The sequence below is a fragment of the Pelophylax lessonae genome, assembly GCF_965119305.1.
Source record: "Pelophylax lessonae genome assembly, chromosome: 6".
Lineage (NCBI taxonomy): Eukaryota > Metazoa > Chordata > Amphibia > Anura > Ranidae > Pelophylax > Pelophylax lessonae.
In genome coordinates, this window is record NC_138773.1 from 16,689,307 (window position 1) to 16,705,254 (window position 15,948).

The following is a 15,948-nucleotide window of genomic DNA, read 5'->3' on the forward strand; positions in this document are numbered from 1 at the left end:
GGACCCCTTAACTGACATTTTGACACTTTTGGGGGGACCAGTGACATTACTACAGTAATCAGTGCTATACATATGCACTGTTACTGTAAAAATGACACTGGCAGTGAAGGAGTTAACTTTATTGGAGAGGGAGGGGTTAAGTGTGTCCCTAGGGGTGTGCTTCTAACTGTGAAGGGATGTGGCTTGTTGTGTAACTACAGAGATCTACGGTCCTACATAGCAGAACCGTATGATCTCTGCACTTACACAGGGGAGAATGACAGGCGGATGTGTTTACATTAGCCGCCTGCCTTTCTCCCTCTGTAACGGATGATCGTGGGTGACCGGCAGACATCGGGTCCTCTGGTCACTTGCGCGGGCAGGTGCGGGAGCGCGCCTCCGGTGGCGCGTACTCGCCCCCTATTGGCTCACAGGCGAGTGACGTACCCATACGTCACTTTGCCTGCACGGGGCTGACCGCCGCAATATATGTACTTGCGGCGGTCGGCAAGTGGTTAACAACCACCTATTCTTCAAACAGAATTCAAATTGGTTGATCATTGGCTGCTCGACTGATCTGAATTTGAATCGTTCTAAAAATGTGGAATGCATTAGAAAATTAATAAACAAAACGTAATTTAACGAAAACAAAACTAAATTTTACAAATTCCGAAACCACACTAAACAAACTCCAAAACAAAATTGGTAATATGATGAATATATACAAAACATAACAAATGTTTCCATTCGGCACATGTCTAAAATGTACTTTATTTTTACCATATAATCTTTGTGTGATACTTTATATAGCACAGTAATGTTACAGTTATATTTAAGATATTACCATTAAGGTTCCTATTAAATAAAAATGATTGTGTTGTCATAATCTGTGTTGTGATGCTAGCTGTCATGATCTCTATCAGCCTTTTTCAACCAGGGTGCCCAGGCTCACTGGGGTGCCTTGAGGATTCTTTGGGGGTGCCTTGGCAAAATGCCTCAAAATTGCCCCAAAATTGTATACAAGCCTACAGATGGATGAAGCTTGCCATTTAGTTACACAAAGACACAAGTTTTCATTGTGCACCATTACGGTCCTTTCTTTGATTGTTTGGAAGATACTCAATGGATTAATATGCCTGGATGTGCGAGGGAGGCTTTTCGTTCACACAACTCACTTTGAAACTACCTATCAGATGTTTTCTGGTCTAACCTGTGACATTGCTCTTTGGTGAACAGTATGCCTCTACTGGACCACATACAGATCCTTCCTCCACAACAGATGTGATATATTCATCAACTAAGAACTAATCAAGGTCACCATCCTCATCTTTATAACAATAACAATAGGTTATTAATGCACAAGGAGACTTTTCATCATATCTATCGAATAGCCAATCAGTTTGTCCTTTATCAGTATTGAGATCCTCCCGTCTCCCTAGTATGGATATACCATCACCTATTCATTGAACATTCTACTATTTTTTCTTTGTTTGATTTCATATACATATGCACATGGGCCCATTGAATATATGGAGTGTTTAGAGGTGGTTGAGTGTAAGTTGTTAGGTGTGTGTGATGCGAGTTTTGGTACCATTTTAATGATTTGCATTTTTGCACAGACTCTTTGTCCTGTGATTTTTTTTGAACTATTAAAGATCATTGTTTTGCAGCCCAGTGAGTTTTGGTTCTATTCATACACAATATTTGTTGTGTTGGGTGGTTGAGTATAAATCAGGTTTTTATCTCTGTGTTTCCAGTAGTTAATTTACCGGTATACTCCCCCCCTTTCTAAGCTACTTGTCAACAGGTATGTGGTAGTGAGCCCTTATAGATCCCCAGCTCAGGATTCCCCAGGGCACGGAGTCTAAGCCCCAGCCTGCTTCTTCACCAGGGCCCCTGATGGTGGGGATGGACTTGCAGCAGACTGGAACCAGGTCGGCCTAGCTGAGAATGTGGAGACCGCTGGCTTGTGCAGGGTAAACAGGAAACTATAAGGAGATCCAGGAGACAAGCCGAGGTCAGGACAGGCAGCAGACAAACGTAGACGGAGAAACAAAGCCGAGTCGGTACACAGGAGATCAGATACAATAGCCAAGGGATACATGGATGGGAGCTCAGAGAACAGCGAAGTTGCTCAAGCAAGGGACAGTGCACTGAGCATGTGTGTATATATAGGGAAGCAAACAGGGAGGTGACCCAGGAAGTAATTGACAGGAATAGGATATAACCCACAGTGGAGAATGCGACGCCCATAGGAGACAGAGAAGCCCAAACATCACATGTGAAGGGAGGCAAAACAGAAGCGCTGCAGCAAGGAGGTAAGAATATACAGACAAAACTATAGGCTTACTTGTGACACTACTTTTCTCACAAATTCATGTGATATTAGGGGTATATCTAAAGCTGGATACACACTATACAACTTTTGTTGTTCGATTTCCTTTAAGCCCTGTACACACGAGTAGAAATTCAGCCGGGAATTTTCGTCCGACGACCGATCTGCCGATTTTCGGCTTGTTAGTATGGTGCTTCCGACAACCGACTCCGACTTTTTGGCTGAAAAAATCCTGGTGTGCAGGCTATATAATTTTTGTTGACCGTCAAAACACGTCCGATTTTCGTCTCATTAGTACAGATTTCGATGGGGAAAAATCTTATGAGCAAGACTGGGCATGCTCAGAGATGAAAGAACACATAGAAAGCAATCCAACACATGACATCACTTCTGAAGTAGAATTCTGTCATACGGAAAAATTCGTGTGCAGTCTAGAGCACATTCCAACCAACAGACACCACTCTGGACAAAAGACGGACGACCGGTAGGTGGAAATTTGTTGCGTGTGTACGAGGCTTAACATTTACCTTTACCATGTAGTGCAAGGGCCTCCCTGATTGCATAAAAATTAAAAGTGTTTAGGTGTGACCTCATATTATTTGGTTTTGGTAAATCTAAAGGAAAAAAATCTAAAGACAATTGTATAGTGTGTATTTAGCTTTAGAGTGCCTATCTTTATCTTTTTCTTAAGGAGTAAAGAGGAACAGAGTGAGTAGATCAGGGGAGAGACTGCCAGCTGTAGCAGGTCTCTCTTGAAGACAGCCTTAAGTTATATACACACTATACAACTTTTGTTGTTAGATTTCCTTTAGATTTACCTTCAATCATGTAGTGCAGGAGCCTGCCTGATTGCATACAAATTGAAAGTGTTTAGGTTTGACCTCATATTATATGGTTTTGGTAAATCGAATGGAAAAAATCTAAAGACAATTGTATAGTGTGTATGGCCCATAAGTCTTCATCTAACCTTGCCCCGGGAGATCTCCAAAGTGTCAGTCGGGTAGGCTGGGAAGAAGAAGCAGCCAAGGGGGCTGGTGAAGGGGCAGCCAGGTGGGAAGTAGAGCTGGGACCAGTGTCTACAGGAAAGCAGATGGTATTACAGACAGCAGTTCCTAGCCTGTAAGGGAATGACGCCCCGGAAGACGTCAATCTATGACGAAACTAGTCGGGTGGTTCCAGACGTGACTGTGCCACGCCCCCACTGTCGGTCCGAGTCTCTACTTGTATCTGCGGGACACCGCAGCACCGGTCTTGCATCATGTTTTATGATGAGCTTCTTTTTATCTGTAGTAAGTGCAACTTTTAAAATAAACAGCATTTTATTTCATAACGGTATTACAGTATGTGCCCCTTCCTTTCTTTTTTTCTCCATCACCTATATGTGGGCTATATTCATATGGGGATTTTCCATATTGATCATCATTGGATTTGCCGCTTAGTAACATGTGAGGTGTGTTCCTGTGGAATCTAATTGATCCTTTCCCGTGATACAAGCAATTTGTGGTTTACCTATATGCTCTGAAGACCTTAAAGCTGGATACACAATATCCAACTTTTGTGGTTAGATTTCCTTCAGATTTACCTTTTCTATGTAGTGTGAGGGCCTGCCATTGCATACAAATGTGAAAGCAGCTTCTTTTCATATCATCATTTTTATTTACAATTTTTTGATATAGCGCAGAAATACTTTTGATTTATATTGTAAGGGAATGTTGCTGAGCTAACCTAAAGACTGCTAGCTCTTTCAGGAGTGAACAAAGCAGAGCTTTGCAAAGGATCAAGATTTGTGCAGGAGGAAAAATTGGAAGCTGTAAATAGAGAGGAAGTTGTCCCTGGTTTTGTTTGTTACTATCAAAATGGGCATCCCATAATCCCTAATCCCATCCAAATTATCATCTCTTAATAAAAAAAAAACAAGCTCAAGGACTGTTTTTCTGTGTCAGCATGTGAGAAGGAAATGATGTGTTACTGGCTGTGCAGCAGTGGGGAACCCTGACATCTACAAATCCTGGGGGGTTGATAGTGCTACACAACTGACAGATATGTGTCTTTACTAATCCCTTTTTCCTTCCTTTTCCTTTTTTATAAGAAAGGACATATTGAAGAGTGAAGAAAGACCTTTTTTATTTAACCACTTAACCCCCGGAAGATTTTACCCCCTTCCTGACCAGGCCACAATTGCGCGGTCGTGCGACGCTGTACCTAAACTAATTTGACATCTTTTTTTTCCCACAGACAGAGCTTTCTTTTGGTGGTATTCGATCACCTGTGCGATTTTTTGATCAAGCGCAATAAACAAAAAAAGAGCGACAATTTTGCAAAAATAACAATATTTTTCACATTTTTTATATGAAATTCCCCCAAAAAAAATGTAAAAATCAAAATGTTTTAACATTTTAGCCAATTTGTTTTATGCTACCTATGTTTGGTAAAAAACATCTCAAAAAGCGTATTTTGATTGGTTTGAGCAAAAGTTATTGTTTACTAACTAAGGAAAAGATTTTTGTCATTTTTGCTGTTTTTTTTTTTTTTTACGAGTAATGGCGGTGATCTCTTTTTGCGGGACTGCGACATTGCGGCGGACAGATCGGACCCTTGACTGATATTTTTGACACTTTTGGGGTTACCAGTGACATTACTGCAGTAATCAGTGCTATACATATGCACTGTTACTGTAAAAATGACACTGGCGGTGAAGGAGTTAACTTTATTGGAGAGGGAGGGGTTAAGTGTGTCCCTAGGGGCGTGTTTCTAACTGTGATTGGCTGTGGCTACTAGTGTAAGAACAGAGATCAACAGTCCTACATAGTAGAACCGTGTGATCTCCATTCTTACACAGGGAAGAATGACAGGCGGCTTTACATTAGCCGCCTGCCTTTCTTCTGGTGTAACGGGCGATCGTGAGTGCCCGGCGGACATCGGGTCCGCCGGGCACATGCGCGGGGGGGTCCGTGACTGCACAGGAGCGCGCCTCCGGCTGCACTCGCTCGCTCCCGAGAGCCTCACAGGCTAGCGACGTAGACCTAGGTCGCTTTGCCTCTGAGGGGCTGACCGCCGCTGTAAATAGTCGTGCGGCGGTTGGCGAGCGGTTAATTAAACAAGCTAAAGTTAGAAGTGGATTGGCTACCATGCATCTTCCCTGAATTTTGCACTCTTAAGTTTTAATAAATCCACCCCTATGAATTCTGAGTAATCTAAGAAGTATATCAAACGAATTTCAAAGTGTCGCCATTAACACAAGCCCAAAGCCTGTCAAGAGAGGCCCTTAGAATGAACTGGAACCAGTGCATGACATACATTTGCATCTCAGGTTTCTGGTGAATTTCCTATTACTAGATTTTAGAAATTTTGATTCTCTAAATAATATGTGAAACCTTCTGACTCCCAGGTCATTTTCTGTGAGATGTGGCAGCAAGGACTCTCTTAGATTTTTTTGTAGTAGACATTGGCTTGATCTACTTGTGACTAGGAATGAGCTTTGAGTTTTAGTTGAATGTAAGTTTGACTTGAACCTTGGCTGTTTGCTTGTTCATTGAATGATGAGCAAATGGGCTTCTTTGTGGGCACTTTGAGTTCCCTAATTATCATGGACTCTGACCTCTGAATTCTGGGGGAACCAAACTCACAGCTCTCTCATTGCAAGCCTGGTATTCTACCACCTACACCACCATTAAGCCTGCTTAAGCTGGACACACTCTCCCTAACTTTTATCTCATCCACTGTGTGTAGGGTGAGATAGGAGTTAGTTAGTTAGGCATGGAAAGTCTGTGCAACCTAAGCGTTCTTGACGGTGGCATAGCTGGCAGAATACCAGGACCCCAACTGCAATGGTTGTGGGTTTGAATCCCTTGGCCAGCAGGTGATTTATAAGTAGAATGTTATAATTAATAATATATTGCTAGCAGGGAGAGAGATTTTTGATTTTTACAGTTTGTTGAGATTAGATAGATAGATAGATAGATAGATAGATAGATAGATAGATAGATAGATAGATAGATAGATAGATAGATAGATAGATAGATAGATAGATAGATAGATTAGATAGATAGATAGATAGATAGATAGATAGATAGATAGATAGATAGATAGATAGATAGATAGATAGATAGATAGATAGATAGATAGATAGATAGATAGATAGATAGATAGATAGATAGATAGATAGATAGACACTTCCGTTTATATCAGTGTATGTCAGTATTGCTGAAAAAAACAGCATGGGGTCCAATACCAGGCCCCTCCTACCCCAAAGTACCCACCCCCCTCCCCCATGTTGAGGGCATGTGGCCTGGTATGGTTCAGGAGGTGGGAGGGCACTCGCTCGCCCCCACCCCCATCCTGGCCAGCCAGGCTGTGTTCTCAGATAAGGGTCTGGTATGGATTTTAGGGGGAACCACACACAACTTTTTTTTAAATTTTGGTGCAGCGTTCCTCTTAAAATCCATACCAGACCCGAGGGGTCTGATATGGATTTTGGGGGGGACCCCACACCGCTTTTTTCATTTTTTTATCTGTATTGCCAGGAGCCGACAATACATTACAGCCACGAGGAAGTTTAAATGTAATTTCTTCCTTTAGAAATGTCAGTATTGCTGCAGCAGGCTCCATACATCGTACAAATGTGCCACTTTACTGGCACATTAAGGGGACCCCCAGGCACGATATTTAAAGGATTTTTTAATTTTTATTGTTTCACTTTAAGCATTATTAAAATCACTGCTCCTAGAAAAACGATTGTTTTAAAAACAATGTTTTGCATTGATTCATTTCCCCCAGGTCAGTACCCAGGTCCCCATACACTGTTTTGGGCCAATAACTTGCATTTAAGCCTTTAAAATGAGGACTTTTGATTTTTCATGTTCGTGTCCCATAGACTTTAATGGAGTTCGCATGTTCGCTAGAACATTTCCCCTGTTCGAGATGTTCTGTGTGAACCGAACAGGGGGGCGTTTGGCCCATCCCTACTTGTGACTGATGGAAATAATGCAATATAAACATTCAGAAATTCTTACTGTAATTCTACATCAACGAACTTACCATTCGGATCGGTAATATCAAAAGGGAATCGTGCATCTCTTGTGATCAATAAATATGTTAAGGAAGTTGGAACACTAAACACTTCACTATATTTCTCTGTGATATTTGGGTTAATGTTAACGTTCAGGAGGCGCACAGATGAATTTAGAGATTTAGACAACTGTAATGCCAATGAGGGAATTAGCTGTGAAGAATAAGTAAGAAAGAAGATATGTTATTTGAATCAAACACACAACAGTTATAATGAGATAAATGTGTTAATGGGCATCAACCCACCTACTATAAGTAATAATTTTACATCCTATATACAGTATCTCACAAAAGTAAGTACACCCCTCACATTTTTGTAAATATTTTATTCTATCTTTTCATGTGACAATACTTAAGAAATGACACTTTGCTACAATGTAAAGTAGTGAGTGTACAGCTTGTATAACAGTGTAAATTTGCTGTCCCCTCAAAATAACTCAACACACAGCCATTAATCTCTAAACCGCTGGCAACAAAAGTGAGTACACCCCTAAGTGACATTGTCCAAATTGGGCCCAAATTGTCAATATTTTCTGTGGCCACCATTATTTTCCAGCACTGCCTTAACCCTCTTGGGCATGGAGTTCACCAGAGCTTCACTGAATTCCTCTTCCACTCCTCCATGATGACATCTCGGAGCTGGTTGATGTTAGAGACCTTGCGCTCCTCCACCTTCTGTTTGAGGATGCCCCACAGATGCTCAATAGAGTTCAGGTCTGGAGACAAGCTTGGCCAGTCCATCACCTTTACCCTCAGTTTCTTTAGCAAAGCTGTGGTCCTCTTGGAGGTGTGTTTGGGGTTGTTATCATGTTGGAATACTGCCCTGTGGCCCTGTCTCTGAAAGGAGTGGATCATGCTCTGCTTCAGTGTGTCCCAGTGCATGTTGACATTCATGGTTCCCTCAATGAACTGTAGCTCCCCAGTGCCGGCAGCACTCATGCAGCCCCAGACCATGACACTCCCACCACCATGCTTGACTGTAGGCAAGACACACTTGTCTTTGTACTCCTCACCTGGTTTCTGCCACACACACTTGACACCATCTGAACCAAATAAGTTTATCTTGGTATCATCAGACCACAGGATATGGTTCCAGTAATCCATGTCCTTAGTCTGCTTGTCTTCAGCAAACTGTTTGCGGGCTTTCTTGTGCATCATCTTTAGAAGAGGCTTCATTCTGGGAAGACAGCCATGCAGACCAATTTAATGCAGTGTGCGGCGTATGGTCTGAGCACTGACAGGCTGACCCCCTCCACCCCTTCAACCTCTGCAGCAATGCTGGCAGCACTCATACGTCTATTTCCCAAAGACAACCTCTGGATATGACGCTGAGCACTCAACTTCTTTGGTCAACTATGGTGAGGCCTGTTCTGAGTGGAACCTGTCCTTTTAAACCGCTGTATGGTCTTGGCCACCATCCTGCAGCTCAGTTTCAGGGTCTTGGCAATCTTCTTATAGCCTAGACCATCTTTATGTAGAGCAACAATTCTTTTTTTCAGATCCTCAGAGAGTTCTTTGCCATGAGGTGCCATGTTGAACTTCCAGTGACCAATATGAGAGAGTGAGAGCGATAACACCAAATTTAACACACCTGCTCCCCATTCACACCTGAGATCTTGTAACACTAATACGTCACATGACACTGGGGAGGGAAAATAACTGATTGGACCCAATTGGGACATTTTCACTTAGGGGTGTACTCCCTTTTGTTACCAGCATTTTAGACAATGTGTTGAGTTATTTTGGGGGGACAGCAAATTTACACTGTTATACAAACTGTACACTCACTACTTTACATTTTAGCAAAGTGTAATTTCTTCAGTGTTGTCACATGAAAAGATGTAATAAATTATTTACAAAATGGTGAGGGGTGTACTGACTTTAGTTATCTATTGTACAACCAGACATGGCAGAATTAGTACATCAAGGGCTAAAGAGACCATTGGCAGTGAATAATTGGTGCCCTGTCCTACAATACATATTGGTAGAAATTTACTAAAACTGGAGCATGCAAAGTTGGTGCAGCTGTGCATAGAAACCAGCTATGCATGTTTTATAACCAAGGCTTAATTGAACAAGCTAAAAATTAGAAGCTAAACAGAGAAGACCTATATCAATTTAAGCAATTGGTTTAGTTTGATTTACTAATTGTTTACTGTATTTTTCCTGTCTGAAGCTTTGCACTGCTTAGAAAACATATTCCCCATTCAATGATGTTTTGCTTGTATTGCCCACATGACACAAATGTTTACTGAACATCAGGATCACGCCTAATTTGTTAAGTGACTGGTGTTACATTTGTTGGCTCCTTTGGCTTTGAAAATGTTTTACAATGAGATTTATTGATAGTGTTGTCACATTATAGACAAGATAGTTATAAAATAATATTTTGCTGTAAATATTTAAAGGACAACCAAACTAAATCTAACCCCAGCTAACACTTTAGGCATTCATGACTCTGGTGTCTAACCTGCAGCCTGGGGTCCATATGCGGCCCTTTTCCACTTTCTTTGCACTCCCCAGGGCCACTGCAGACACTAATCTGTGCTTCCTGATTGTCATTTTTTTAGCAGTGATTTCTAGAAGTCTAATGTAATATGTCTCCAGTTTATGACTGTCTCCTGAAATCAGTCTCCAAAACTCACATAGCATGTTCGCATTTTTAGACCATCTCCTTCAGCATGTTCCCATTTCTTACCATTTCCTGTATCATGCCTGTATCTCTGTCCCTCCCTTGTATTACATCCATAGTCTCTGGCCATCTTTTTGTATCAAGGTTACGGTCTCTATCCACCTTTTGTATCATGTCTACAGTCTGTTTCCCTCCTTGTATTATATCCACAGTCCCTGTCCATCTATGTATTCATGTTAGCAGTCTATGACCATTTCTTGTATCATGTCTGCAGTCTCTGACCATCTCTTGTATCATGTCTGCAGTCTGACTATCTCTTGTATCATGCCTGCACCCTCTGACCATCTCCTGTATCATGTCTGCAGTCTCTGACCGCCTCTTGTATCATGTCTGCAGTCTCTGACCGCCTCTTGTATCATGTCTGCAGTCTCTGGCCATCTCTTGTATCATGTCTGCAGTCTCTGACCATCTCCTGTATCATGTCTGCAGTCTCTGACCATCTCCTGTATCATGTCTGCAGTCTCTGACCGCCTCCTGTATCATGTCTGCAGTCTCTGACCGCCTCTTGTATCATGTCTGCAGTCTCTGACCGCCTCTTGTATCATGTCTGCAGTCTCTGACCGTCTCTTGTATCATGTCTGCAGCCTCTGACCATCTCTTGTATCATTCCCATAGTCTTTGACTATATCATCTTCTGTGTATGCTGTCTTTGACACTAAACATTCACTGAACTTCATGTGCGGACCTTTTAGTAATGTCAAGGGCCGCAATTGAGGCCCCCAGGTTTAGGAGGTTGAGCACCACTGAGTTAAGAAAAAAAATTGTTAAAACAAATTAATAGAGTCTGACCCGAATAGGTACTCTCAACAGGTCCAGGACAAAGGGGCACACGCCCAGGTGCTGTGACCTATATGAATAGGGGACACACTGGGAAATCCAGCAGCTCCCTTCTCCCCTCCTCACTGACAGAAGTAACTGCAGTGTCACTCCTATCAGTGAGATTTTTTTTTTCAGTCTGAAGCTTGGTGATGCTCAATACCACCAACTCCTGCTCTTGTCCTTCACTCCCTGCTGTCACTTGTAGTAGAAGCCAGCTGAGACATAGTGCAGGAGTAGCGTCTGATTCTTACCTTATAATAATCAGAATTTTCCATATTAATAAATTCTCCATAACTAAGGGATGAAATTTCATTGAACACATCTTGCTGGGGAGCCTTTATTGTACAATACCCCCTGGAGAACCACAGAAAATTAACCTGTAGGAAAAAATAAATAAATGTTTACCTATGGCACAGAGATACGTAGACGATGTATGACATTACATGGAAGGTTCTTACTTGGGACTTCTTTTCCTCCAGCAATGTATAAACCTCAGATAGGAGCTGAGTGTCATTGTAATCTGCCATGGAGCCAGTTGTATAAACCAAAATGAGGGACTCAGCTGGGGAAATCTCCAGAGCTCTCTTCAACCCATAAAGGAGAGACTGATTGCAGTTTGATATATGCTCAATGTAATAGAAATAAGCTGAAAAGTCTTCTGCTGCATTTCTCGTTATACTTTGCTGGAAATCACTCTTATCATTGGTGATAGTTTCATTTGTTTCTGGAAAAAAAAAATTAATTGAAATGTAAAAACGTAATGCTTAAAGTGGTGGTAAAGGCTAATACTAACTATTCTTAAACATTTTCACTCCCTCCTCCCTTTTCCTATCCTGCCTACCATGTATAAAAAATATCTGTGTACTTATCTATTTTTATTGTGCTCTGGTCATGTGATCCTGTGTAAGGGAACGCTCGTCATTTATCAACAGCTGGGAATTCCCACAGCCATGACATCATCCATAGGCTCCAATATCCCAACTGTTGTCGGCACTCCCCTGCAGCAGCCACTCACTGAGACAGAGGAGCTGGAGCTGTGTGATCACTTGACTGGACCAGAAGGGATTTAAATAGGTAAGTACACAGAACTTTTTTATACAGTATAAGAGGGATATTGTCAGGAACACTCCCTGTGCACACTAAAGTGCTGTCATGAATCTGCCACCTAAGGGTTAACCTAGCTCAGACTAATTTCATTAATTGGCAATAGGCTGCCTTATTTAAGCACCTCAGAAGCACAGTGTCTTTGCTGTCTGATCTGAAGCTTCTCCTGTGTTCCTGAACCTGAAACCTGTTGTATCCAGTTTGATTCCTGTTTGACCTCCTGGCTTGTCCCTCACCTCGCTTGTCTGCTGCCCGCCCTGACCTCGGCTTGTTTGTGACCACTCTTTTGCCTTATCCTTGTCTGTTTATCTGCCACCAGATCCGGACCTGTTCACCTCCTGGCAGGGCAACCCCGAGGACCGCGACCTGGTGCTATACACGCAGCAAAATCCAACCTCACCATCTGAGGCTCTGGTGAAGACCGGTTGGCACTTAGATTCCGCACCTCGGGTTAGCCTGCGTCTACTGCCTGGGTGACACGTCTGTGCTCCATCCCTCGGTGAGCTAGAGGCTACCCTCTGCACATCAGGCTCGCCTCCAGAGTCCTGACAGATATGTAGGAGGAGAGGGGGAAGAGAACATTTATAATAATAGTTAGTATTAGCCTATCTTCCGCTTTAAGGCTTCAAGAACATGACATTACAGAACCGTGCAGTGTGCAGAGCCTGCGTAATGACATTCTCAGGACCCCCAGCCATCTAATCCATCTAATGAGATAAATTAGAAGGGGTGTATATATGCACTTGTGAAATTGTGGTTAAAGAAAAAGTAAAGAATCCTCATGTGCACTGACATACGCTCTGAATGTTGCTAGTGTGTGTTCAGAGCGTATGTCAGTGCACATGCGGGTGCTCTATGCAACCTACTGCACAACTGGGTACAGCGGCCTCTTTTGTATATTGCATATGCATTTTATCACTGCAGCAGCCGTTCCCGGAAATGCCATTACTCGAAGCTCTGCTGTGCAAAAAAAAAAAAACAAGATATCCCTTTTATCTTATCCCCGTAAAGTGTAATCCTCTTATCCTCTTGTTTATCTATACTCAATTGTAACAATCAAAAGAATAAATGACATAAAAAAATGTATATCCAAACAACATATATATACCTGCATCAAACTTACACAGGTGAGGAAAGTAGAAAGATAGCGCTTGTTATCTTAAGGTAATAATGTTGGTGTAAATGATCTGGTTACTGGGCAGGCGGCTTCTACACCACAGAGGACTTCCACAGTCTCCTTGGCTTGTAATATAAAGTAAAAAAATATTTTAAATTTAAGTGCCACACCACTGCTAAGAGGTCCAGATAAAACTTTATTTCATTAAAGGTCAGGTGTACAATTCAAGAAATATCCACCACGTTTCAGGGGTCTACGTGCCCCCTTCATCAGGGCTTGACTGGCAATCAAGTGAACAAACCAGTAGTAAACTGGACCTACAATGGTTTTTATTCCAGTGTGAGTTGAAAGCACAGGCCTAATTAACAGCTTGTTTGACTCATAAGGGAGAGAAAAACATAATCATATATAGCATAAAATATCATTTTTATTAAAGCAATGCATATTTAAAAAAAAAACTAATAACATGTAGTCTTTAACCACTTAAGCCCCGGAAGATTTTCCCCCCTTCCTGCCTTCCTGACCAGGGCCTATTTTGCGATTCGGCACTGCATGACTTTAACGGACAATTGCGCGGTTGTGCGACGCTGTACCCAAATTAAATTGACGTCCTTTTTTTTCCCACAAACAGAGCTTTCTTTTGGTGACATTTGATCACCTGTGCAATTTTTTGATCATGCGCTATAAACAAAAAAAGAGCGACAATTTTGCAAAAATAACAATATTTTTCACATTTTTTTAAAATGAAATTCCCCCACAAAAAAATGTAAAAATCAAAATTGTTTAACATTTTAGGCCAATTTGTTTTCTGCTACATATGTTTGGTAAAAAAAATTGCAAAAAGCGTATTTTGATTAGTTTGCGCAAAAGTTATCACGTTTATTAACTAAGGGAAAGTTTTTGTCATTTTTATTGTTTTTTTTTTTAACGAGTAATGGCGGCAATTTTTTTTGTGGGGCTGCGACATTGCTGCGGACAGATCGGACCCTTGACTGACATTTTTTACTCTTTTGGGGGTACCAGTGACAGTACTACAGTAATCAGTGCTATACATATGCACTGTTACTGTAAAAATGGCACTGGCGGGGAAGGGGTTAACTTTATTTGAGAAGGAGGGGTTAAGTGTGTCCCTAGGGGCGTGTTTCTAACTGTGATTAGATGTGGCTTGTGATGTAACAGCAGGAATCTACGGTCCTACATAGCAGGATCGTATGATCTGTGCTGTTACACAGGGGAGAATGACAGGCGGCTTTGTTTACATTAGCCGCCTGCCTTTCTCTCGGTGTAACCGATGATTGCGAGTGACCGGCGGACATCGGGTCTGCCGCTCACACGCGTGGGGGGGGTCCGTAAGCGAGCGGGAGCGCGCCTCCAGCGGCGTGCGCTCACTCCCTAGAGCCTCACAGGCTGGCGACGTAGTACTACGTCACTTTGCCTGTGAGGGGCTGACTGCCAACGTAAATCATCATTAGGCAGTCGGCAAGTGGTTAGTCATTCCTTCCAAACCCGGATTGGTAGGAATATGACACAATATCCAGAACTGGTAGGTATGACTGCTGATGGCATTCTCTGCATTAAAGCAGAACTAAGCATCCTATCTTTTACAACCAAGTCAGCTGCCATCTTAGCCTCTGTTTGATCTGCCACAGTGCTACATATGTGATCAATTATGACACCAGCCATTTGATGTTTTGACAGTTTGGTTAAAAAGCACAAGCAAATGGGACAGGTATTCCCAGCATGCCAGGAATGTATCTGGTTTTTGAAACCATTAAATGGATGAGTTTAATTTTACTTTATGGTGAAAAAAAAAAAAACTTCTGTGCCCAGGATCCTCCCTACCCCTTCTTATACTTACCTGAGCCTTATCTCAATCCAGCTCTGCACCCAAGAGCAGCAGCTCTCTCTGCTCCCTCCCTTCTCACAGAATACAGAGGCAGCAGTGGCAGCCATTGGCCTGCTGCTGTCAATAAAATCTTATGACAAGGCAGTGGGAGGTGGGGCTGAGCCTCCCTGCCCATGTGGAGCTAGGCTAGTATGAATAGTTCTAAAATATTATTTTAAGAAGAAGGATGTAATAAAGTTTTATGGAATAAGTACTGTATATACACTGCCGAATTAGAGCGATGTACACCTCACTTCTGGTGTATTCTATAAGAATTACGATTGTAAGATAGGGTTAATCAAAATCGAGCCAAGTAATCCTCATAAACTGGCGAGCAGACAAAGTAAAATGTCTGAACCATCACTTCCGCCAGTAATCGGGAGATTAGATTTCCAAAGATGGCGGCTAATGAACTTCCGGTCTCTCCAGCTATAGCCACTCCCTGAGGAAGTCACGTGACCTCGTGACGTAACGCTTAGGAGGAGCCCTATACCCGGAAGTGAAGTAGCGGACGGAGCTCGATCTCCGCAGCGTTGTGTTTTCTCTGTTTATGCCGATCCCAAGTCAACTAATTGTAAGTGCATCTCTATTTGTGTGGGAAATAAAGTGTTTAATACTGCACCATGATAGTCCTTTCTTTGTGAGACTAAAAGGGAGGATAGAGCGAGGAAGGCAGACCGGAAAATTTCTAGGGGATAAGAATCCAGGAGACCGCAGCCTTATCTAGAAACCGCGCTGGACATCCAGATAAAAAGAGGCAATCGTTTAAAAGAGAGTAGTGTCAACTACACATTTCAGAGGTCCTGGAAATATACCACAGGCGCATTTCTGTTGCCATTAAGGTGAGAGTTTTGGACACCTAGAGGTGACACACATGGTGAAGGAATCACAAGTCACTACACCCTTATCTAACACACCCCCAACAAGAGAGAGGATTATTACTTAAACTG

General features: G+C 42.3%; 2 protein-coding genes across 2 annotated transcripts in view; both read right to left on the reverse strand.

Annotated features, from left to right (window-relative positions):
* The window catches only part of LOC309558456 (uromodulin-like), a gene marked incomplete at its 3' end in the record, with an annotated part of 410,722 nt that overhangs the window by 112,602 nt on the left and 282,172 nt on the right, over positions 1–15,948 (reverse strand). The window lies entirely within an intron of this gene.
* On the reverse strand, positions 1,284–11,542 carry LOC309557626 (uncharacterized protein; the record flags this gene model as incomplete). Its single annotated transcript, XM_082260417.1, has 4 exons — positions 11,351–11,542; positions 11,144–11,269; positions 7,352–7,535; positions 1,284–1,306 (listed from the first exon to the last, which is right to left on the reverse strand). The coding sequence occupies exons 1-4, from the start codon at positions 11,417–11,419 to the stop codon at positions 1,284–1,286; spliced, it is 402 nt and encodes a 133-aa protein (XP_082116543.1). The 5' UTR covers positions 11,420–11,542.